This window comes from Camelus dromedarius, chromosome 2, assembly GCF_036321535.1.
Source record: "Camelus dromedarius isolate mCamDro1 chromosome 2, mCamDro1.pat, whole genome shotgun sequence".
In the NCBI taxonomy this organism is placed as follows: Eukaryota; Metazoa; Chordata; class Mammalia; order Artiodactyla; family Camelidae; genus Camelus; species Camelus dromedarius.
Window position 1 is genome coordinate 29,845,820 of NC_087437.1, and position 24,589 is coordinate 29,870,408.

At 38.4% G+C, this 24,589-nt stretch overlaps 1 protein-coding gene across 3 annotated transcripts in view; it reads left to right on the forward strand.

Annotated features, from left to right (window-relative positions):
• Positions 1-24,589, forward strand: part of ARHGEF26 (Rho guanine nucleotide exchange factor 26) — a 117,565-nt gene that overhangs the window by 17,903 nt on the left and 75,073 nt on the right. For all 3 annotated transcript variants that reach the window (XM_010986550.3, XM_010986559.3, XM_031449537.2), the window contains 2 exons: positions 7,900-7,956; positions 10,991-11,151. In XM_010986550.3, coding sequence (XP_010984852.1) covers positions 7,900-7,956; positions 10,991-11,151 — 218 coding nt within the window. The remainder of the gene's footprint in view (positions 1-7,899; positions 7,957-10,990; positions 11,152-24,589) is intronic.

Genomic DNA, 24,589 nt, shown 5'->3' on the forward strand with positions numbered 1-24,589 from the left:
AGCAACAAAGAAATGCAGGTGTTGTTGGCATCCTTAAAGAGTTCCATTGGCCTGCTTACTTGCTTTCTTTCTTTTTTGAGAGAGGACTGTGAAACATTTTAGTTTTTATTAAAAATGGAGCTTTCATTACAAAGACAGGCTATGTTTATTATAGAAAAGTAAAAAGTACCAAGAGATAAAAAGAAGAAAATTAAAATAGTTGAAATCCCTCCTCCATCCATCACAGATGACATTTTGATGCATAACTTTTCAGACCTTTTTTTTTCTTAATGTGTATATAGATAACAGGGTTTTTCTTTTCCTTTAAAAATATTTAATAATACAATAATACTGTCTTATTACTCATACTTTCCCTTTAACAATGTTGTAAATTTCTTCTCAGGTCATTAAACCTGCTGTTTTGTAACCCATTTTTTTTTTCTTAACAGTGTTGTGAATGACTTTCCACATCATTAAACTTTCTTCCACAACAACCTTTATAAAGCCCATACTGTATTTCATCAAATAGGTAGATGTTTGGTTCTTTTAACCAATTCCCCTTTGTTAGTCATTAGTTTGTTCCTAATATTCCGATGTAAAATTCAAAATTTAAATTAAGCTCTTTTAAAACAATTACTTTTGAATTATGAAAATAATGCAAATACATGCTCCTTATTACAAAACTAAACACAACAGTTAAGAACGAAAGTTGCTATGATTTTACCACCATTCCCAACCCCCTCCACTGTGAACCACTATTAGGCTGGTCTACTCCTCATTAAATATTCTGCTTTTTAAAACTGTTCATCTTTTATTAAATAATTGTATGGGATTGCCTTTCCCCCCCCTAAAATCAGCCTCCTTTCCATCCTCTCTACTTCTGTGTATTAGCTTTTCACGTATGTCCTAATCTCATTTTCTCCTCTCGATTGTTGATAGAAAAGAACTGGGTCTCTTGCTTATTGGGGGACAGAGAATGAATACATTTGGGTCTGGGCTCAGTAGCCCGTAGGGGAATGAAGGCCAGGGAGAGCCTCAAGTCAAAGAGAGGAATTTGTGGAGATTCCACAAATGTCAGGACTAATCAACAAGTTAAATGCCAGGCGCCCCGCTGACAGCTTAGCTCTCTCTGCAGTGGAAGCTGGGAATTCAGCTGGAGATGCGGTTTCTGGGGCATCCGGGGGAGGACCTTAGTTTAGGGGGAGAGTAGCTGCAGGTCACACCTGTAAGAAATTCACCAGCATTAGAAGGTGGTACATCGCAATCTTTGAGGGCAGCCGGCTGGCCTGGATTGAATCCCAGATTTGCCACTTATTAGGGCTAACAATGTTTTAACTTTCCTGCCTCTCTCTCTCTCTCTTTGTTTTTTTAAATTTGTAAAGCAGCAATAGTACTTCCTCCCTTGCAGGGTTGTTATAAGGTTTAGATGCATGAAAAATCAGTACCCAGTGCATGGTAAGCAGTGGATATAGCAGTAGTTTGAGAAATCCACGAGGGACCAACCAGAACTCTGAATCAAGAATTAGTTAGGGGAGGATGGGGAATAGCTCAGTGGTAGTGTGCCTAACATACATAAGGTCGTGGGTTCAATTTGCAGTACCTCCATTAAAAAAAAAAAAAATCTTAAAAAAAAAAAGAATTAGATATGGGAAGCTGGTTAGCTGGGGCTGGCTACAAATGAGTAACACACTTATCTCCTAAATCGTATAAAGCACATTTAATGACCTCTCCATTTGTGGTTTGTACTCTCAGCCTTATGTCTGTATTGAAGTAACTTGGGTTCAGTCAGGAATCCTGGCTCTGTCTGTAGAGGGTGACGCAGGCCTTGGTCCTGTGAAAATCTCAAGCCCTGGCCTGCCTTTTCTGAGTTCACCATGGTTCCAGCAGACCTGAGGTTACCTCCAGGAGGTTGGGAGTGCTTGCTGTTTCTTGAGATCCAAGAACTTTGGTGAGGATTATAGAATTAAATTTAACAACTGTAGATCAGAGAAGAGATCTGTCTTTTTGAACAAATGAATGAGGAGGTCCCTGGCAGGTTCCTTGACGTCGTTTTAAATTAAGCATGTGATTTTATTAAAGGGGCTATTGTCCTCTACCTCTTATTCTAAAAAATTGTGTTCTGTCTGTTTATCTACTTCTCCCTGGAAGTATAGCACTGTCTCTGTCTTGACCTGATTTATCTGATCTTGGGTTATGCAGATCCCTGGCCCTTTAAGGTAGATGTTCTGCCAACAGCTTGTAGCTTAGATGGAGTGATAGCTCAGTGATTTCTTGGTGGACGAGGCAGGGCTGGAGAGAGCCTGCGGGGTCTGCTTACAGAGGACGCTGTTTCCGGGCTGTGGCCTTTTTTCGTTTTAGGAACCTCCAACATTCTCTCTGAGAGCCCCGCTGTTCCCGTGTTATTTACAGTGAAAGAACTCTAGCTCATTTGTAATTCAGGGGCTGTTTGGGTTGTATTAAGTCTATAGAAAGGACCTAGGAGTGATTGTGTCCCGTGGTATAATTTTACTTTGCAATTCATTCTCTTCTCACTTGAGCTCCTGAGAACAGAAGCCCGTGAATAGTGAATCACCAGGAGGCATGAATAAACCAGCCGATTTTCTGCAAGTGGATAACTCCAGCAAGTATAAAGGTCTTAGCTCAGATGGGGATTCAGTGCATGTTAGTGCTTTATGGAGCCCGAGTGATCTTGGATTATAAATATCTGATCTGATTTTTAATTGAGTACATTTCGGAGGCTTTTTGGTTGGTCCTTCTTTTGGGGGCCTCCCATTCTGGTTTCCCTGGCAGGTGGGGAAAAATAAAAGGAATGTGCACCCATCCTATCTAGAAACAATGTCAAGTCACAGAGGGCATGAAAACATATCCCTCTCTACCACATAGAAAATGATGATTTGATTGACTGGTGTTATTAATCTTGGCTCACTCCACAGACACAGGGCTGGCTCTGTCCCGTAGAAATAGCAATCTCAGGGCTCTATTTGAGGCGTAGAGAACCTGCCTCATCACCTGTTCCAGTCAGTGGAGTCAGAGACCAAGGAATATTACACAAAGTTCATGGTTTTCTTAGCACAATTCTTTACAAGGGGAAAACATCTGTAACTATGATGAGTGTAGGAGAGGAATTACTGCCTAAAACCTGCCTGTTCCTTCATGGGAACATCTAAGAAGTGCAGACTTGCAAGGTACAAGAAGGATATCGATCAGCATCAGTTTTAGATGGTGTATCTACTGATTTACTTTTGGCTCTAAACTTTAGAGAGTTTGCCCTTTTATAAATTTTAAAACCTGTCTCTTGGGTCTAATTGGACAATATCATACCCATAGATGAAGTATCTTATACTGTTCATTATTAGTTTTAGCCAGTTGTTAATTTCTGTCTCTTTGGACATGGAAAATATATTGGTTACCAAGATCGTGGGTGAAGAATTTCAACACCAATTAGAGCAGTAAAAATATAATTTATAATTATGAATTTAGAACTATTATAACATTAGTGATTACTCTGCATTTGCTATCTTGACAAGCTGCATATATATGTTCATATTTTAGTTGTAGGCTACACTTCTGTTGTTTTATTTGAATTTTTATCCACTTAAAATGTTGACCATATTGACATATAGTTACACTTTCTCCTTAGAGTCTAGAATCTGCCATGGCAAGATTTTTGAACAGTTTTGTGAATTGGTTAGACTATACAAAACCAAGAACCCCAAACTGAATCTAATTCTTAAAGTTTCACTAAAGTAGTTTTGCAATTCTACTTATTGATAACATAGTTAAATAAAAAATTTAACCAGAAATAGAATCAGCTGGAATCTTGATCTTAGACTTCTAGCCTCTAGGACCATGAGAAAATAAATTTCTGTTGTTTAAGTGGAAAAAAAATTTCTTTTAACCAGTGAGTAATGAGAACGATCAGGTGGGGTCAGAAGGGAGCTGGAAAGGATGGTTGTTTGGCTGGCTGTGTTCCTGTCTATACTCAGCCATAGCTCCCACTACAAAAATATATATTTAAGAAATAAAAATAAAGCCTGTACAATTTAATTTCTTTCATTTTAAAAAACAAAATAAGAATCCATTTGGAAGATGATGCATTATGTTTTCTTTTCCACCTGTGGACACATGGAGAAATGTGATGAACTTGATCGTGTTTTAGATCCTCTTGGCAAAAATGTGCAAACTGCAGAAAACATGTTCATTTTAAAACTGTAGGCACATACGTATGCTTTATACACATTTGTATGTGTGTGTGTGTGTGTGTGTGTGTGCAAAAAAAAAAAAAAAAAAAAAGCCTGGGCCTTCCAGTGATTTTTACTTCAGTTTAGCCATAAGGTCACAGTTTTTGAATTAGCAAATTTCCAGACACATTTGCCATCAAAATCTTTGCACACATTCTTTCTCCTAGCTTTCTTTTCCCTTCTTTCCTTCCTTGTTTCTTTCCACTTGACCTTAAGCTGTCTGTTTTCCTTCTCCCCCGGTTGGTTTTTCTCTTGCCTGCCTTCTGCCAGTCTCTGCGGGGCCCTTGTTTATATCCTCCCTCCCCTGCTTTCTCTGGTGTCCACTCTCTAAGCTCCTCAGTCTCTAAAATCATCTTGCCTGCTCTTGACCATCTTCCTCCAGGCACCTGCTCTCAGGTACTACTTCATTTAGAGTTGAATGTGGAAGGTCTCTGGGAGACAGAAAGCTTCCTCTTGGCTCTGGAGAAGAACCAGTTCAGCCCAGCCCCAGAGCAGCCTTCCAGCAGCCAGCCAGGAGGAGCTGATTCGTTGTAACTCTCCAGAGCAAGCTTTCAGGCTCCCTGAATGTGCCGTTTTTCTTAATTGTAATCCAAGAATGCTGAATGCTTCCTGAAATCTTTTTTTTTTTTTTTTTTTTTGGTATGAGCTGCTGGTTTCTTACTGATCACTTTTTGGTTAAAGGAATATTTTATCATTTGTTTGTATTAGTGTGAGTGAAAGAGGATAATTCTGTGCATTTCAGTACTTTGCCTTTTTCAAAACTACGTCTACCTCCCCCTCCAAAGAGCAACTTTAGGTGGGGTTTTTCCTTTCTGATAGGGTGAAGTACTCTTAATCCTCAGTAAATGAGCTGCCACCTGGGTAGGTCTCTAAGTCCGCATGCTTCACTCTCTTCCCCTTAAGGCTTCTAGGTCTGAACTGGGAGCAGTTCTGGATGGGGATGCTTGGGGTGTGGAAATTCTGGCTGGTGACCTTACCTGCAGAGACTGTGGGCATTGTGCCTAGACATCGGTCTGCCAGGACTTTGTGTCAGGCAGGAAATCCTGTGAAATTCCTGCTCAGGGTTAACCAAACGGGAGCAGCTCTGAGCGGTTTCATTCTTTGGCCAGTCTCCTCCCTTATTCAAACTTACGAGGAAGCCTTTTGAGCCATGAATTCTTGCTGACAGGCTGACCCAGGGTCAGGATGGTGGGTAAGGCTAAGAACATGCCATGATATGGGTGGATGGAAGCAAACATGTGGAGAGTTGGTACAGACCTGGCATTAGAAGGGGTCGTAGTGATGATCACTAGAAGAACACCAGGTGATCATTAGAGATGGGGTGCCTCTCATACAAAACAGGGCTCCCTAACCCATGTAATTCCACAGTTAAGAGCGTGACCCCTGGAGTTGACAGGACTGGATGCAGATCCTGGCCTTGCTACCTATTGGCTGTTTGATCTTGGATCCTAAGCCTCAGTTGTCATTCACATCTGTGAAATGGGCATAGGAATAGGATCAACTTTCTAGAGCTCTTTAGAGAATTCACTGGGAACAGGGGTATAAAATGTTTTTAGCACATTTCTTGGCACTCAGTCAATGATTAGATTTTACTGCTGATTTAGGACTCTTTCTACTCTACTGCACTGCTTTCTGACTTTTCCCAAGAGTCAGGTTAAAGACAGTAACATATAGTTGTCTTCATTTCCCTGACCCCATGAGGTAGAGAACTGTGCACCTGCCCAGCGGGGTCTTCACACTAGGGTATGCATTGCACCCCTAGGTGTTCAGCAAAACTATGCTAGGTGGGTAGGGATCGTTTTAAGGAGACCATTCCAGAGCCTCAGCTCCTGGGTATTCTTTTTTTCTAAAACCAAGACTGTTCTGCACTTAAAGTGTTACTCCAGGTCTTTTTTTCCAACTGCCCCTTTCCCATTTGCCTTTTTGCCATTTTTCTAAAGAAAGCCATCTCTCTTACCCATTTCAAATCTTATCGTGGTGTCTTGTCCTCTCGTGTTAAATCAGTGGTGGCACAAGATTAAAGGGGGTCAGTTCTGGATGGAGATGCCGGGGTTGTGGAAATTCTTGCTGGTGACCTCACCGGTTTCAGCAAAGTTTCCTTTAAATTAAACCACCATGCTCCATCCCCACCCCAGGCTGCATTTCACTCAGAGTTGCATTCTTGGTAAAATTTTATCTCTAGGGTTTAATGCATTGAAATTGGACGTAATTTCATTGTTTTGATCATAGGTTATTAATGATACTTGTGATGATTATATATAATCTAGGAGAGCCTTTATACTTAAAGGTCCATGGTCACAGGAAATTTTAGAAAATTAAATTTAAAAATATATTTTTGTGTTCATTCAAGTATGGTAGGGTGACTAATAAGATATCCTAGCAAATATTAGAAAATTTAGGGAGGGAAGTTGACATAGAAATGAAATTTCAAGGAGAAAGAAGAATCATGTAAAACCTCCAACTATCAAGAAAAGCTTATTTATTTTTAAATGGATGATATTGGATATCAGATCATCAAGGTTTTTATAGTTGATTGGATACATTTAAAAGAGTATAGTAACACATGGTTAAAATGCCTAGATTTACAATTAGTAGGAAAATACATCTTTGAAGTTCTTTAAGCTTAGGAGGAAATTTTGAGATGTCAACTGAAAAATAGGTCTAGGGGAACATGGTTTTTAAATTTTTTTGAGAAATATGATAGCAGAGATGTTTGAAGACCTTGTTACATTTTATTGCTATGAATTTTTGACACAAGGGGAAGGCACTCTCCTTTCTTGAGGCTCTTCTTTCTGTTAAGCACAGGATTTAATTGTTTGGAATTTGATATATGCCTGGCCTTGTACTACTATAATTTTTAACTGTGAAACTTAAATGTTTTTCATGTGGCCAACTCAGTGCAGGTGTATCAAAAGAGACGCCAGGCCCTGCCTTCATGGAGTTCATAGTTCAGCGTCTACTCTTTGGTTTAGAAACCACCTTAGGGTAGGAACTGTAGCAGTCAAGTGTACAGGTGTGGCAGTTGAGGTAGGAACTGCAGTTATTCAACTCGGGTTCCAAGAGCATTACTCCAAGTGTGGTACTGGTGATCTTGGTTCTTGTAGGTACTGTTGCTTCTCCAAATAGTGTCAGGTTAACATCTTTATTTGTCAGAATTCAGTGTGCTTAAAGACTACTGCAGCTGGGACTTTGTTTTCTTGTTTGATTGGGTTTTTATAAAGAGCATTGGTATTCTTCTGAGTCTTTATGAAAAATAGTGTTAAAATTACTCTTCCAGTGTGATAAGGATGCCTTATTACTATCCAGGAATCCTGGACAGTAAACTCTCCAGGTGATGCCTTCATTTTCTTTATCAGATTACTTCACTTACGTATTGGGAGATTAATAACATAAGTATTTTAGGGCTGTCCAGAACTAAGACTAGAACAGAGTAACTCAGCCTGATCAAATAGTGTTCTAGACACTTTTCATTTCTTTAGTGTTGAACCATGCTGATTTATTAATGTGATTAAATGTTATTTGAGGGCTGTGAGACTCAAAAGTTATTATGGGCTGAATTTAACATTTTGCATAATTTCTCTTAATTCATTTTTGAAGGACATAGCGTTATGCCCTTACATAATAAAGAAGTTGGTTGTTAAAGTAAACGAGCTCAACTTTATTTTGCTTTTCCCCCTAGGTGAAAAGAAATGGATTATCGCACACGGTTAGCCAGGAGGAAAGAAAGAGGCAAGAGGTAGGTTTGGTACCGAGCAGATGCTTTAGAGCTCTGACTCTTAAGGGGCGCAGGTGCTTTCAGCTGCTGCATTCAGCTTTTTCCTTTGACAACGTATTAATTTTGTTCTTTTTACAAAAGAAGTATGTGATCATTGTCAAGTAAAACTACACAGGAGTCCCCAGAAAAGAAAATTTAAAATATCCCAGCGTCTTTTTAACTTAAACAAGAAAGCACCTAGTCCAGGTATTTACACTGGAGGAAATATGTGGAAAAATGAAACACGTTAGATCTGGGAACTGAAAAAGGATGTTAGTGAAAGAACTGGTGAAATCTGAATAATGTGTGTACATTTCTCTACAGACAAATGTAACGTACCCTGGTTAGGCGAAGCTAGGTGAAGGAAACACAGGAACTCAGAACCCTCTGCAAGATTTCTATAAATCTACAATTATACCAAAATGGAAGTTTACTTTCAGGTTTAGGGTTTCACAACTTGAAGTTTAATCAGTGTAGTTGAAGATTGCTCATTGTAATAATATTGCAAGTTTCTCAAAGCGCTTTCCTTCTGTCGTATGCATATTTGATGCACATATATGTATAAGTTTATGCATGTACATGCATTAAATCAGTTCTACAGAGGACACAAGGTATTCTTTTCTTACTTTATTCACATGGAATAATGCAAAAATATAAGGGCACATTAGAGTGGCATATTTTTTAGATTTTAAAAAAACCCAAAAAGTACAAACATTGGTGAACCTGTCACTGAGAATTAACAAATGTATTACATTTATAATTTTTTCTTCATTTTTTTAAAGTAAATAAGAAAATAAGACTTTCAATAAAGCAGAAGTTCTATATTTTCCTCCTCAATCCCATTCCCTTCCTCTCCTCCAGAGAGGCAGCTATAATTATGAATTGATGTGTATCCAGCCAGTCTGTGTTTTTAAAACATATATTACATGTATTCATGTATGTGTACTCGTGTGGGTGTTAAAATGGAGATAAATGATATGATTCTGAATATATTTTTGATTACTTTTTATATTCAACAATGTTTTTGAGATTTTTTATCCATATTAATGCAAATTGATCTAGATCATTCAAAACACTATATAGTATTCCATTCTATAAATACCACCCTTAAAAAACTACATATTCTCCTAATGTTGGACAGTAGATGGTATGTTTCTTTCTTTATTAACATTGCTGCATAAACAATATTTCTCTCTCCTTATGGACAAATTAAAGAGCTTCTCCAGGTTCCTAGTCCCATTTGAACATTTCTATTCTTTCAGACCTTTTCCATTTGGACTTACTCTATTTCCTTTATATTTTGAAAATTTTTATTCAGATTTGTCATATAGAAAGGTAATGACAGCAGCAAATCTAACTCTGATTCCTTTCTATTCTTATATAGCTGTTTTAGCAGATCTAAACTGATTTACTTGTAAGTAGTTGATGGCTCTATTGCAAGATGTTTTAACAGTTACTACATTATGCTTATTATATTAATAATTATTACATTACATTTATTGTATTAAATTGGCCCAATTTCATATTTTCCTGTAATCTAGTCTATATAGTTCATCACATTTTTTCGAATCTTTGCAATTTGGATTTGGTTACAAAAGCCTTTGATTTTGAAAACATCTTCAGTCATTACAAAGGACCATATCCATCAGCAACTTGAATCCATTATTTTTGGTCAGGAAGGGTGAATTTTCTTTAGTTTGCATTACATTTCCTGGGGATAATTGTATTGGTTGAATAGAATTACACAAGATACACGGGTTAACTGAGACACAATGTTCTTACTCTTTACTCAGTAGATGGTTATATCACTCAAGTCCCTGGAGTACCACAGAGGTTAGAAGGATCCATTTCATTAAGACTTCTGTAGAAGCTTATGGATGCTAAAAAGGGAGGTGAGCACTGAGACTAGCCCCACTGACCTGACTTGCAAAATATGGCCCACCTGGCAGCAGCAGGGCATCCACCTGCCTGAGCCTGCCTGCTCCCACCCAGGCTCAGCTGGAGCACGGAGACTTACGGGAAGAGTCTCCTGTGCCCCTGGGGCCAGGTGCTGAGGGGAGGAGCCCAGGAAGCCACGGTGATGATGGCAGTATTACTAGGGAGGTCTCCAGGAAGGCTGAGAATCTCAGACCTGCGAGGATGTTCACCACCCTTCCCTGAGGAGGAATTCCCCCTGCCTTGCCATTCTTGGAGAATCTGGTTTTGTTAACGAGCTAGATGAATTCCTCACACAGGGCGTTGGTGTCTCTCCACATATGTGGGTTGGTTTTTCATCATTCATGAACACTTATCAGGTAAACCACTGTGTGCCTGACACCAAGAGTTTCTGCCCAGGGTCCTTCGCTCCTACTTGAGACACTGATGAGAGCAGAGAGGGTGGCTTGTGGAATGGACAGAATTACTTTCAATTGTATGAATTTATGTAAAAGAATTCCTGTGGCTGATAAGAACCTTTTGAGGGGAGGTACAGTTAGGCTCTTTTAATACATTTAGAATATTTGCTCTTATTGACTGCAAGTTAGTCAGATTATAAAAAATAGAGAAAAGGCCCACAGGGGAGCAAAGAAACGTATTTGTGAGAATTTTTCTCTGAATCTCAAGTGATGTCCATAAATTTTCGCTGTCCCAGAGTAGCATGCTTTGAAATCAGGGTTGGGGGAGGTGACCCCAAAGGTTAGTTAATGTCACACTGAAGTTTTATGACATACCCTGGCTTCCTCTATTAATTACACCCCCTGGCAAAGCGTGACCTCAGGATGCAATCTCAAGTCATCCAAATCTTCTCATTTGTTTCCTATTTACACTCCAGGCAGTGACTCTGTTTCTTGAGATTTGGGTATACGTGCCTTATATAAAGACAGTAGTTTGGTGGTGTGTGTGTGTGGTTTTTTTTTTTTTTATACTTTTCTTTTTTGTATTTTTAAAGATACATCATTCTTATAGCAGAATTATGAGAGCTATATTTAGTTCTTTAATTAAAAGAATTAATAACACCTTTCTTCTTCCTTCTCACCAGGCTATCTTTGAAGTCATATCCTCTGAACATTCATATTTACTGAGCTTGGAGATCTTGATACGAATGTTTAAAAATTCTAAAGAACTGAGTGATACAATGACCAAGACAGAGAGTCACCATCTTTTCTCCAATATTACAGATGTCTGTGAGGCAAGCAAAAAGTAAGTTCACTTTTGTTTGCCATTGGTCGTGCCAAGACATGACTTACTGACAAACATCTGTGTTATCTCAAAAGGAAGACATTTAGAGGTATGAAGTCTCTCATTTGTTCAGTTGGCTTTGTTCTTTATTTCTTGAAATACGTTTTAAGATCTGTGTCAGGTTGTTGACATATCGGCGGAGACAAAATGTGTGATTCGTTGTGACACAGACGTTTCCATCTAAGGTCTCTTTATTCCTTCTTTTCCCTCCGCTTCGCCTTGTTCCCTTTTGTTTTTCCTTTTTAATTATGCCAGTAATATACCAACATTTAGTTGGAAGGGGAAAAAGTAACTGACAATCATTCAAAACCAAAAATTATTTCTGTTTACATTTTCATAGCCTCATCCTTGTTAAGATATGTAAATACTATTTATAAAACGCAGTCATAGTGACCCTAACAGTTTCTATAGGTTTTCCCTATTTTACTTTCCATAAGCACTATTAGAGAAGTTTTCACTATTATTTTTAATGAGTGCAGGGAGCTCAGTGTGTACATGGCTGGCGAGCTCTTACCTCCTCAGAGTGAACTACACAGCCAGGACTGGAGCCATGTGCCGGCAGGGTACTGAGCTGAGCCATCCCAGTTGCTTGTTTGGTAGGTCAGAACGACTTGAATATTGGCAGTTTTATATGGTTGGGTCCAAGGTGGGTTTACTGTACAACTAATGAAGCTTAAGCTTCAAAGCTTCTCACTTGCAAGGGCACCTTTCGAATGTTTGTTTTTCTGCCTCCTTTTTTCTTAGAGGGCCTACAAATTGTACAGGCTTCAGTGTCCACAAAAGTGGATCTGTCCCTGGGGTGAGTACTTCCTGTGAATCAGGGCATTGCTCGTTTGTCACTTGAGGGCAGAGCTGAGTAGACAGGGATGATAGCACGTTTGTGTCCCTGATACCATCGCGGTGCACAGGCACCTTTTCCTTTTGACTGAACACCCGTGCTGAACAGGTTAGCTTGTGAGTTGGGGCCTCTTCAGAGAGAGAGAATTCGTGGTCATCTCCCTTCCCCTGCGGTGAGCCCTCCAGGTACCTTCAGAAGCCAGGTTCTGCCACAGGAAAAGATCTTGGTCATCTTGTTACTGACATGGATACTTTAAAAAACCTGTTCAGAGGACCCGCTGGGCCTCAGAGAACAGGGCTGAGTAGTGTCCGGGTGATGACAGGCACTGCAGCTTGAGGTCCTCTTTCAGAACCTGGGCTATCGCTTGTGTTCAGCCTTTTTTTTTTTTTTTTTGGGTACCAGTCTTGCCCATTCGGGTAAGAGAGATGGAAAAATCTCCTTTCTCCCTTTAGTGAAGAAGGCAGAACAAGAGCCTTAGATGGTATGTCCCTGTTCAAAAGGTATTCAGATTTCAAAATGAGTCTTTCTCATTTTAACTTTTACTTCAGTTTATCTCCAAAAATAAAGCTCCATATTAGATACATCACTATAAAGAATGATTACTGTTGTGATAACTGTAAAATGTAAGTCAAGATTTTAATTAGGAGATGTTTTCTGAAAACCACAGTGGCGTGTTTTTATTCCTCTACGGAATTACTCTTGGAACCGAGTGGCCATCCGCCAGCTTCTCACAGTGTGTAAATGACTCCAGAGGAGCTGTCAGTAAATTCTGGTGGTTGAGTAACAGCAGGGCTTGAACAGAGGCTGTTTTGGGTCCTAAGCGCCTTTGGGCTTCTGTGGTGCTGCTTGTGTATCAGCGTGCTTCACAGGGAGCCCCGGCCCCAGCAATCGCTTCCTTTTCCTGTACTTTCTTAACCTTGAGAAAGTTGCTAAACCATGCCAACTCACTTCTTATCTAGAAAACAGGGATAAAAACATTCCATAATTGGTTAACCCTGAAATAAGTCATTTTGTTAATTACAGATGAAAATTTTATGATTTTAATTTCAATCAGTTACAAAATTTAAATCTCTTCTGATTTTATTGAAATGTTTTCTGTAGTAACTTATAATAAAAGGCTCTTTTGGACATTTCATTTTTAAAACAAAACTCAGGAACTTCTCAGCCTTCATTCAGTGATCAAGAAATATCCTTATTATTTACATTTTTGTTTCATTTTTATTTGAAATGCACTGTTTTGTTTTGGATAAGTGCCTGTGTAATATTTGGTCTCTGTTGTAACATGTTCAACTAAGAATGTTCAGCTTCTACATGATAATCCTACGTCTGCATCCTAATCACTTACATTACAAAAGTTTGATTAAATTTGAAACAGTCATTTCAGATACAGCCTTTTTAAAATTCGAAGTGCTCAGATTTACAAAACCTAGTTCATTATGTAGTACCTGCTTGTCGATCTTCCGGTGTGTGGTGTCCCACAGTGACTCTTAAGTGATAGATAACTCCTTAATGTGCTGCCCATGAAAGGGTTTCCAGCCTTAAGAAAATGTAAAATGTTAATTTTTTTCCTGACTAAAGCAAATGATCATCGTCTAAATGAATTACTGAAAAAACGTGGCATTGTTAAGTGTGGCATAAGCAAGACCATCTTCATGGTTTTACTTTTACCTGATGAAAAGTTGTAGCTATAGGTGATGGGATGTTTAGTGGAGGCTGAGGTCACAGTATACTCAAGGTTCAGCTTAACAATGTGATGTCTGGTCCCCTTTACAGTGCTCCAGGTTCTTCGTTGTTTGCCAGTAAATGATACCACGAAGCCCTTCTGGGTAAGATGACATTGTGTGAAGACAGCCAGGCAGGGACAAGAGCATTCTGATTCTGGGTGTGTGCATTTATCAGTGGATGTTCCTACTAAATTCTTTTCTGCTTTATAAAGAATCATTCATTTCAGTCAGCACTTGTGCAACCTCCTGTTCTGCCAGATGCCTGGGTTCTAGAGCCTTTTAGCTGGCGGCATCTGCCCTGAGGCTCTTGGTCCTTAGGGGCTGTTGGTGGCTGGTGGAACCTCCACAGTGTGTGTGCAGAGGCATCCTAGAGGAGTGTCCTGTCCCCAGGTGGGCTGGTTTGGGTGGTGCTGGAGATTATGGGCTTTGGACCCTTGGTGAGAATCACAGGCCAAGATGAGAGCAGATGGTGAAGGCCTTTGTGTGCCTGCGGAGGGTTTTTTATTGTTTCCTGAAGGCTGGATGGACACAGTGAGCAATTAAGTTGGGAACCGACATGGTGCCCTGGGAGATGACAGAAGTGGTATTTGCATTTTTGGGGTGAAGATTGTGAAATGTTTGGGGCCATTGCAGTAACACAGCCAGAGAAGATGGGAATCTGATAGGAGTCCTAAGATGAAGGACTTGAGGGGTATTTAGAACATATAATCCTAAGAACTTGGTGAGAGAGAGAGGGAGGAGTTTTGTTTGCCTCCCAGGTTTCTGCCTGGTTGACCGTGGATGGTGGTTGTGTCAGCCAGGGTGTAAGACAAGCAGGCTGGGCTTAGTGAGAAAGATGAGGAATTCAATTTGGGGCAAGTTGAAATAACTGTGATATGTGTAAGGGGAAGGTTTCTAGTTGAAAGGAGAAAAACAAAGTAGAATGCCAGAAAAATCTTGATTTGACATTGATTTGTGTCATATAGGTTCTCGACGCCGTGGGTTTGAATGAGATACTGGAGCTTGTAGCTGTGATTTTCAAGTGGCGATGCTGGTGATTGTGTTTGCCTCCTGGGGCACTGGAAGTGTGTTTTTGGTTGCCCCCGTCACCTGGGGACTGTACTGGCATTGGTAGGTGGGGGCCAGAGGTGTCAGACATCTACAATTGGTAGGACTGCCCCAGATAAGCATGAATTGTTCCGCCTGAGTGCTAGTTGTGCCCTCCTGGAGATGCATGGATAGAATAAAAAGAAAAGCAAAACCAAGGTCAGAATTTTGGCACAGAAACATTGAAGGAGCCTGGGAGTTGGGATAACTTTGAAGCCAACAGGAGAACTGCATAGACCCTTTCTCAAGCCCTGGGCTGCGGAGGGTTTGCCCCCTTCTTTAAAGATGGTATCTTTCCGGTCACCTTCTCAGTTGGTGCCAGGGGCCAGGCAACTGTTTGCTTTGTAATCCTCCTTACAGGCATATGTGGAGAGGCAGCTGGAACCCTGCTGGTCTTGTATTTGTCCCCTCCTACAAAGAGTGCTGCTCTTTTCTTTTTCTTGAGATGATTAGAGATAAATCCTGTAAGTACAGGCAGTACCAGTCTGCCTTTGGTCAGTAAGGGCAGAGCTTTGACCTCTCAGCTCTGGACCTACTTCCTTTTGCCTTTAATTGCGTTAATTTCCCTCTGACTCAGATGCATGAAATCTCCCTGGATTCATGGTCTCCCTGTCTTTTAAGGTCCAAAGATGTCCTAAAAACCTAATCACCCATGAAAAAAGGGAGTATTTCTTTTGTTTAGAAATGAATAGGCTTCATTCATAAGCAAACCCCACACATAGTATATCTTTGCATATTTGTATGTATGCTCTGATTATTCTTTTTTCTGTTCTGCCTCCACATGTCTGTGTTCATTTGGAATAATTTATAGACAATTGCCATATTAATAGAAGACCTACAAGTAAGATTAATTTGCATTAATTTGCAACAGAATATGATCTCAATTCCACTTGTTTTTAAATTTAAGATACACTGATGGCGAAAGACTGATAACAGGAAAGGAAATTGCTTTTTGTATAAGACCGAATATTAACCCTACTTCTGTGTTTAGAAACACCAAGGTCTAAGTGAGGTGTTTTGTGTTAAAAAGTTTTCGACAAAATGAAAACTAGATGATCCTCTGTTTTGATGTTTTATAAAACGATATGTTTTTACTCTTAATTCTGAGTTTTCATTCTAAATATCTAGATTACATTAACAATATTTCATTTGCATTTTTTTCAATAATAGAGTATACTGTTTGTATAAAAATATGCTGCTAAAAGAACTTTGCAAGATGCTTGTTTTTCTTTTTCCCATTACGAAGTTAAAACATCGGTATTTCTTTGGTAAGTAATTTAAAGCTAAAACTATGCTGTCTTCAATTTCTGCAGAGGAAAATAAAAATATCTATCAATGTGCTTTTGTATCCTGAGGAACTGAATTTGTTCCCAACATATAATGAGCAGCTAATACCAAATTCTCCAGTTTCTGCTTTGTGTGGAAGAGTAAATTACAGTAATAGTAAACAGACAAAATGGGACTTACCCAGAATTTGCTTCTTCAGAAGATTCCTTTCCCAAATTTTAATCAGATTATATTAAAATAGAAATATCATGGAACACTGGATACCATTTGAATATTATTTTATAAAATAACTTCATATTGCCAAAAAAATGACATTTTATTCAAATAAGGGCATAGTGTATCTGCATTGTAAAATGTTTTCTCTCTTTGGTAATTAAATTTTTTAACTTTAATTCATTGACAGTAAACTTTCAAAAGTTTGGTAGTATACATATTAGCATTTCATCTTTCCTGACTAAATCTTAAAGCTAAATTTTAAAAGAAAAACACTGAATTTAACCAGGCTACAGAGTATGGAACGCCTTATGTTGTAGAACCTGTTTAATTTTTGCCCTAAAGTAATGGCTTTTGCCATTGTTTTACATTAGCAAATGTTCTTTGCTTACATAGTATCCAGTATAAGTTTACCAAGTTTATTTGGTACCAAGTTTATTTGGTAACTAAAGCAGTTGCCCTGTTTCACTTAATGTAACAAAGAAACTTTATTCTTTTTAAAACCAAATTTCTTCAACTGACGTTTGAAAGACAATGACATTGAGAAGCTACTTTTATGACGTTCTTCCACTTCTCTGTTCTGAGATGACTAAACAAAGAAGTTCGTTTGAAATTCACCTAAAAACCTCCACGTTGTTCAGTTTTTATCTGTAACCTGTGTCTGAAGTAAGAATGAAAGAAATAACTAGTTATTTAAGTATCATTTCAAGTAGAGACATAAAGAAAAGACTACGCATGCTTTAAGAACAGATGCAGCCCTTTTAGTTAAGACTGAGGGAGAGCAGTGGGGGATCTGAAGTCTTTGTAAAGTCAGTGGAAGACAGATGACTGATTAGACACACACCCTTAACATTCACTCCCTTCTGAAATCCCATTAAAAATGATGGGATAGCCAATGCACAAAGGCACAAACATTTTTTAAAAATTAAACAAAAACAAAAGAGACAACAGCAACAATATTTTGAGACCTGAAAGATGTATGGACTGTCAGTAAATACTTCAGTCCATTGAGAAAGTTTAACTGTATGCTGGCTGTGAGGAAAGCCAATAAAGAACCAGATTTAAACCCTAGAATCTCTGGAAGGTGCAGGAATTGATGAAGTCGGGCTTTCATAGGAGTTTTGTTTGAGAAGTGTTCAGAGCCTAGACCTCCTTTTCAGCTCCACACAGGTGAATGATACCCCATTTCACCCCAGGAGCAGAGCAGAACAGATGACGTTGTATAATAACAGTATACAGCCCCAAGTGAGGGCGGGACTGTGGTACAGGAAACAAGGCTAGAGGGACAGTTGCCACCTGAAGCCTCTGGCTCCCTCTCCTTTTGGAGCACTGGTAACCAGGTGCATGGGTAACCTTCACCCTGTTTTTGTCCAATGGTGATTGACATTAGTTTGAGTTAAATAACATTTTATGATTTTCATCAATGGTATTTGTATTCAAATACATTATTATTATCAATATTAAGTTTTGTAGGAGTACAGCACAAACATGTAATGCTTCAAACTTTAAAAAAATGTATCCATTTCAGTAATATGTTAGGCAAGTACTTATTACCTCTAAATCTTCAGTTTCTCCCTCTGTTTAATGGGGATGATAGTATTATTTAACTCCCAAAGGGCTGATATAGAATTAAATGAGATAATACATGTAAATTAATTAGCACCACACTTGGTAAGCTCTCAAATAGCAATGATTTTTTTTTATTGTTACTTTCATCTAAGTCAGATATTCTGAAATATCGCTGGATTTTGTAGTTATTGACTTCTGTATGTATATATATATCCTCTTTTTTTTATTGATGTATAGTTGATTTACAGTGTTGTGTTAATTTCTGGTGTACAGCATAGTGATTAGTTTTATTCCTTTCACATTCTTTTTCATTAGAGGCTATTACGAGTTCCCTGAATTGAATATAGTTCCCTGTGCTGTACAGTAGGACCTTGTTGTTTATCTGTATTATATATAGTAGTTAGTATCTGCAAATCTTGAATTCCCAATTTATACCTTCCCACCCCCGTTCCCCCCCCCCCCCCCGGTAACCCATGATTTTATTTTCTGTCTGTGAGTCTGTCTCTGTTTCATATGTCCTCTTTATGTGAGCCTCTGCCGGCATTGGTCTAGGACTAGGTTAAAGATCAGGTTTTGTTTTATATAGACTCTCGCACAACGGTTTGCATGAGTTTGTATTTAAAGATAATTGTGGCAAGTTTTACAAAATTGTAGTGATCATCTTTATTTTGACATTGAGTGAAGTCAAAATCAATGGATTCTTCCCTAATCATAAAGCATTTTAGTCGGGACTTAGGACTCAAACCTGAGCTGTTTGCTTCCTCCCAGCCTAGTATTTGCTTGTGAGTGGTAACTGCTTGGGACCAGGGCTTCAGAGCAGGTCCTGACATGCTCCATCTGCCAATTAGGTCGTTTTCCTGGTTTTTGTTTTTGTTTTTTTTTTTGCAGACATTTGGTCTATTACGTGCTTTTTTGCCTTCTTACATTGCTTTTGCAAGCTCCATTCTGAGTTGCCACATGGAAATTTTTTAAGTTGAATAATAGTCCTGGTTGGGACAGACGCAAGTGTTACCAAGCTTAGTCATTAGCTGTTACCATTCTTAAACTAGGGTAGAACTTTGTGAGAAAAGAAACGACGACTGGGGTTTAGTTGCAGTGTTTCATTTGCACTGCATTTACAGCTGTGGATTTTGAACCATTACATGGCTTTTTGACTCTGCCAGTTATAAGTTAAACAAATGCAGGACCACACAGTTTTTCTGGCTGATGGAAAAGATTATAATGTAAACTTTGTAATTTAGCCAAGTTAAATCTAGCGCTTGATTTAAGCCCAAGGAAGATGGCTGATGAATTAAGTTTCAAAAGCAAGCTTTTTAAAGCTTTCTGATTGTTTGTTTATTGTGGTATATTGCCTCTAATCGCTATGCATTAATCTTTCACACTGGGCATCAATTTTTTGTTTTTTCAACACTTTTCTTATCTCATGATTTCATCCTTTACAGTATCCTGTAATGTTGTAATGTACCATCATTTCCTTTTTGCAGGTGAAGAGACTGAGATCCCAATTAATTATGTGAATTTAAGATCATTCACTTAAAGGGAATTGAAACTAGTGAGGTGAGGTTTTTGATTCTTCAGAATGCATTCCCCCAGACCACTTTTTCCAAAATACACATATTTTAAGTGCAGTTAAGTTTTCAGTCTAAAGAACTAAATTTCCATTTAGGCTTCTGCTAAGGATTGCTTACCTGGGAAAGTATTAGGATTTGCTCTTTTTGGTGTCCATCCCCCGTGGAGCTAGTCATAGAGAGTGATTAGACTTTTATCTAATATTTGGATGCTTTTGACCCCTTAGAATGTGGAGACCTTAAAGCAAAGAATAGCTTGTTTTCTACACGACTCCTTGGCACATCATAGGCATCATTGTCTTGTTGTTTCCCCTCGGACATGAGTCCCTAACTGAGGGATGTTTCCCAGTAGCTTTATCGTAAGCAGTCTCTGAATGTGTCTCCATGGTTGAAGTATTGCAATATTCTCTAGAAATAAGCCAAGTGATTATAAAAGTGCCCTATAGTTCCTATGTCATCAGACGTCCTCACATGCAACAGTACGATGAAATTAAGAAAGATACCCAAGTTGCGTATAGTAAACTCAAACTACTTTGACAGTGATTTAAGGAAGAGAAAAAATTCAGAAATCTGACTGAATTCTGATTATGATCTGCTTCTTTGAAAAACCTCATGTTTCTAAAATAAACTTTCGTAGAAAATGAGTTTGCAAGTCTTTCTTAGGACTTAAAAAGTGAAAGAAGTCTTTATCCCTTAGTTGGTAATGTAAATACTGAGAAACCTCACAGCAAAAAAATGTTTTAATTTTTTTAAATGTAAACTTTGTGTAAAAGCTGTGAAAATATGATTTTATTAAAAAATTCTGAAATCACTTTCTGTTATGCTAAGAAGACAGGCGAATACTGTTTTAAATATTAATTCAGTATGTTATTACCATACTCTGAGTCTAACTTTTTTTAAAGATGTGGATTAAATCGTACAAGCCTTGTGATTTTAGATTTTACAAGTATATTTATAGAAAAATATCTTGAGGAAAATGTGTGTCACGAATGGTATTTGTTAAAGAATTTAACCGATACTCTATCTATACAGTGTTTTCTTTGGATTTCAAATAGGTTTCAGGAAATGATTTGAACATGGAAAAAAATTTGGTGGAAAGGTTCCATAGAAATGTCAAGATTGGCTAAGATTGACCTTGTCACTTGTGGGGGATTTAAACAAAAGTCCCTTTGTAGCAAGAAAACTGTTTCTGTATCAGGAGTTCATTGGAATTTCTTTTCTAGCAGAGAAGTGATACGAACAACCAGAACAGGGCACAATAGCCGTGTTTGTGTTTATCTGCTTAAGTCGTCCTGCCTGTAACTCCTACTTCTCTTCCATGGTGTGTGTATTTGATGCACGACACAGTTAGATACGTATTTAGGTGTGCGTTTGTGTACGCATGTAGAGATCTTTGAAAAATCTACCAGGAAAAAGATGTTTTCCAGGACATTGTTGATAGCCATTCTCACAAGTTGAAATTTTACTTGAATCTATTCTGTTGAAAAGATATCGGAAATCATTAAACCATGAAGTCATGTTCTTGGGGGTCACTAAGTTGCATTAAGTTAAAAATCTTTAGGAGAAAGGTTTTTCCAAAACTTACGTGATAGATTTTGCTACCTTATTTTTAAATTTTGGAGCATCTGATAGTCATTTGAAAATTCCTATTTTGCGGATTTTAAAACATGTAAAATACGGGCTAAGCGCTTGATTTACCTCGTTTGTAACCGTCCTTGGGGATCTCTGTACTGCAGTGCCTTCTCATTTGAAACTTTGCTTATCCCTTTATCCCTTTTTCTTTTTTAGCCTTCCTGGCCAATGTCCAATTTGCTTCCCCAAAGCAGCTTTTGTGATCAGAATTTAATTTTATTAATTTAGAATATCAGAATATCATTTTACCAATTTATGAGTAGAGATCAGAATATCACTTTATTAATATTTCTGAGGTACACTAAATGATCTTCTGCTTTTGCTCATGAAGTATCCTTTCTGACTTAGAGAGGGAGGAGAGGGTATAGTTCCTTAGTTTCAGAACACTCTTCCTCTGCCTACTGTTGAATGAAATGTGTTCTTCTGGACTCTGAAGATCCCTCTATTTAGAAACTTAGATTTCAAACTGGAGAAACTTTGGCTTGCCTTTGCCTGTTTTATTGCAGAATTTCTTGGCATGAACGTATCCACAACTTCGAAGACTAGTTTTTATTGATCATATTTCTCTTCCCTGAGACTAGAGCAAGGAATCCTCCTAATCTCATCCTTACGCAGATCACTTTATCCCTCTGCATGTCAGCTGCTAAGTGACTTTTCCATCAGCATGGAGCTACTGGTGATCAGAGTAACTGAAGAATCTGAAAACCGGGCCCTGAGGTCCTGCCTGCTGTGAGTCTGTTATCACCCGCTCACACTGGAGAATTACTTATTCCGACCAGTGCCTTTTCTAGACAGTGGATCCTCTCTACACCATTATGAATTCAGGCAGGTTGGTCTCACAGAGGGTGGGCTTTGCAAACACCACTTTAGGCTCAGAAGTCTGACTTACATTAGGGCCTGGATATGGTAAAAGCCTTTTGGGGATGGGATGAAAAAATGTGGCTGTACACATTGCCAGTCTTTTTTTTTTTTAATGTGGGAAGGATTGGCTGGAGGAAGTAAAGATGTGAATACCCTTCTAATAGGAGGGTAATATATGAAAACAGTTTTCTGAGAATGAACATCCAAGCTATGAAAAACAGATGGGGCGAAGGGCTCTGTATGTGAAGCTGCCTTCTCCTTCCACTGGGAAGCATTGAGGGAAACGTGGCGTAACATTTCGGTAATCTCCGTGGACTTTTTTTTTTTTAATTGAAATATAGTCAGTTACAATGTGTCAGTTTCTGGTGTACAGCGTAATGTCTCAGTCATACATGTGTATATATATATTCACTTTCATATTCTTTTTCATTAAAGGTTATTACAGGATATTAAATGTAGTTCCCTGTGCTGTACAGTAGAAATTTGTTTTCTATCTATTGTTTCATATGGTAGTTAATAGCAGGTCTCAAATTTCCAAATTTATCCCTTCTCACCTTCTTTCCCCTGGTAACCATAAGATTTCTTTTAACAAGCCTGGGATTGAGTGGTAGGCAAAGTTTAACCAAGTGAAAGTTTGACTTGTCTGGAACTGCTTTTGGTCCATTTGAAATGCCTGCTGTTCCCGTATGAGCTCTGTAGCTCCTTGTTGAGGGCTGGCTCTGTGGAGGAGGCGGCCCTGCTTTTATCCAAGTTAGATAGTGGGTGAGACGTCCTGCCTACCAGCACCCAAAATAATACAGATACATAGTGAAAAATTCAAATTCTGCCGAAGGGTATGCAGTGAGAACTCCCCCAGTACAGCTGGTTTGTGGTGTAGCTTCCAGAGATGTTCTCGTACACACTGTTATGCACCCAGTACCGATTTGCTTTTCTTTCAGTCTGACAAATAGCCAGCCTTAAATGAAGAATAACAGTGGATATCCCTTTTTTCTCTTCCTCTGCTCCCCTGATAAGCCAGGGCTGCTTCTATCTAGTTACTTCTGTTCCAGAACTTTGAATAAATGGTTCCACATGAGTTGTGGAATTTATTTTCTTGGGGAAATAGTCATTGTCCTGAATGTGAGATTTTTTTTGAGCATTGCGTCTTTATTCTTTAGCAAAATATTTTAGGGTGTGTTTTTTAGCATAATTTATACAGGACCTGCTGGGTACCAGGCAGTATGCTAGGCACTGGAAATATGGCAATGAAGATGGCAGGCAGGATGCTTGTCCTGGCAATCTGGTGGGATAAACGCACATGGAACAGGTGCCTGAGAACAGAGTACCCATCAAAGCAGGACCTTGTAATGGTCTAGGGAACTGGGGAAGTGTCTTCTCTCTAACTCTTAATTACTCTTCTTTCCTTACGCTCGCTTATCAGCTTAATCTCGTAAGATTAATGATCTTTAATAGACTTTTATTTTAATTTAGATTCAATTGACATGTAACATTGTGTAGTTTCAGGAGAAAACATAATGATTCTATATTTGTATTATACTGTTGCAAAATGATCACCACAATAAGTGATATGGTGGTAAATTTTTTTCTTGAGATGAAAACGTTTAAGATCTACACTTTATCAACTTTCAAATGTACTATAAAGTATTATTAACTATAGTCCCCTTGCTGTAATTTATTAATAGATTTTTTAGTTCAAATATAATTCAAGTTAGTTTCTATGTGTAGAAATCCCACACTAGTCATTTGTTGTTAATTATTTTGTATTTGCAAGTAACTTCATTAAATGAGCAATGGGATGTACGAAATGGAGCTTAATAAACTAACATATCTGCAATATAATCAAATTGGTCATTAAACTACAATATGAAGATTTTTATTTAAAGAATAACAGAGCCTAGGTTATGTCTTGGTTAAAATACTAAATGTATTTCTAGTTTGAGTGCATAATTCTTCGATTTCTGGGGAATTTTGACACCTTTAGTTTATTTTTAAGGAAAAGTTGTCCGATTTATGCTTTAAGTTACTAGAATCTCCTTTTACATCATATTCTTAGGTAACATTTGGTTTTGTTAAAATTTCTTATGATTTCAGACATATTTTTAAAACTTCAGGTAATTTATTTGAAATAGGACATAGAAATTGTAAAACCTGCCAATCGTGTTAGACTGGCTAAGAGATAGCTGACTTGCTGTTAATTTATTTCTCATAGTAAATGCTGTGGTGCAGCTGAGCTTGGGTTACTCTGTTCCTTTGTTTTGTGACTAATAAATGATTTCCATGGAATTTAAGGATTGAGAGGGAACTTAGAGGCCATCTGTGCCGTTCTGGAATTTACACCACCCAAGGCCTCACAGCTAAGTAGAATCAGAGCTAAGGCTAGAATCTAAGACTTCTTGGTTCATTGTTTTACAGAAAAGGATATTTCATTGTGTTTTTAACAAGTTCTATATTTACATGGCTTAAGAGTGCGACCATATCAAATGGTATATACTTGGATTCTGAGACGCCTGCTCTCCCCTCCCCTTCCTCATTGACCCTGTTACCCCTTACCTCCTGTTGATGTTAGATGTCTTGGTTCTGCTTCCAGCATTTCTTCATGCACATTCGGGCAAATACAAATT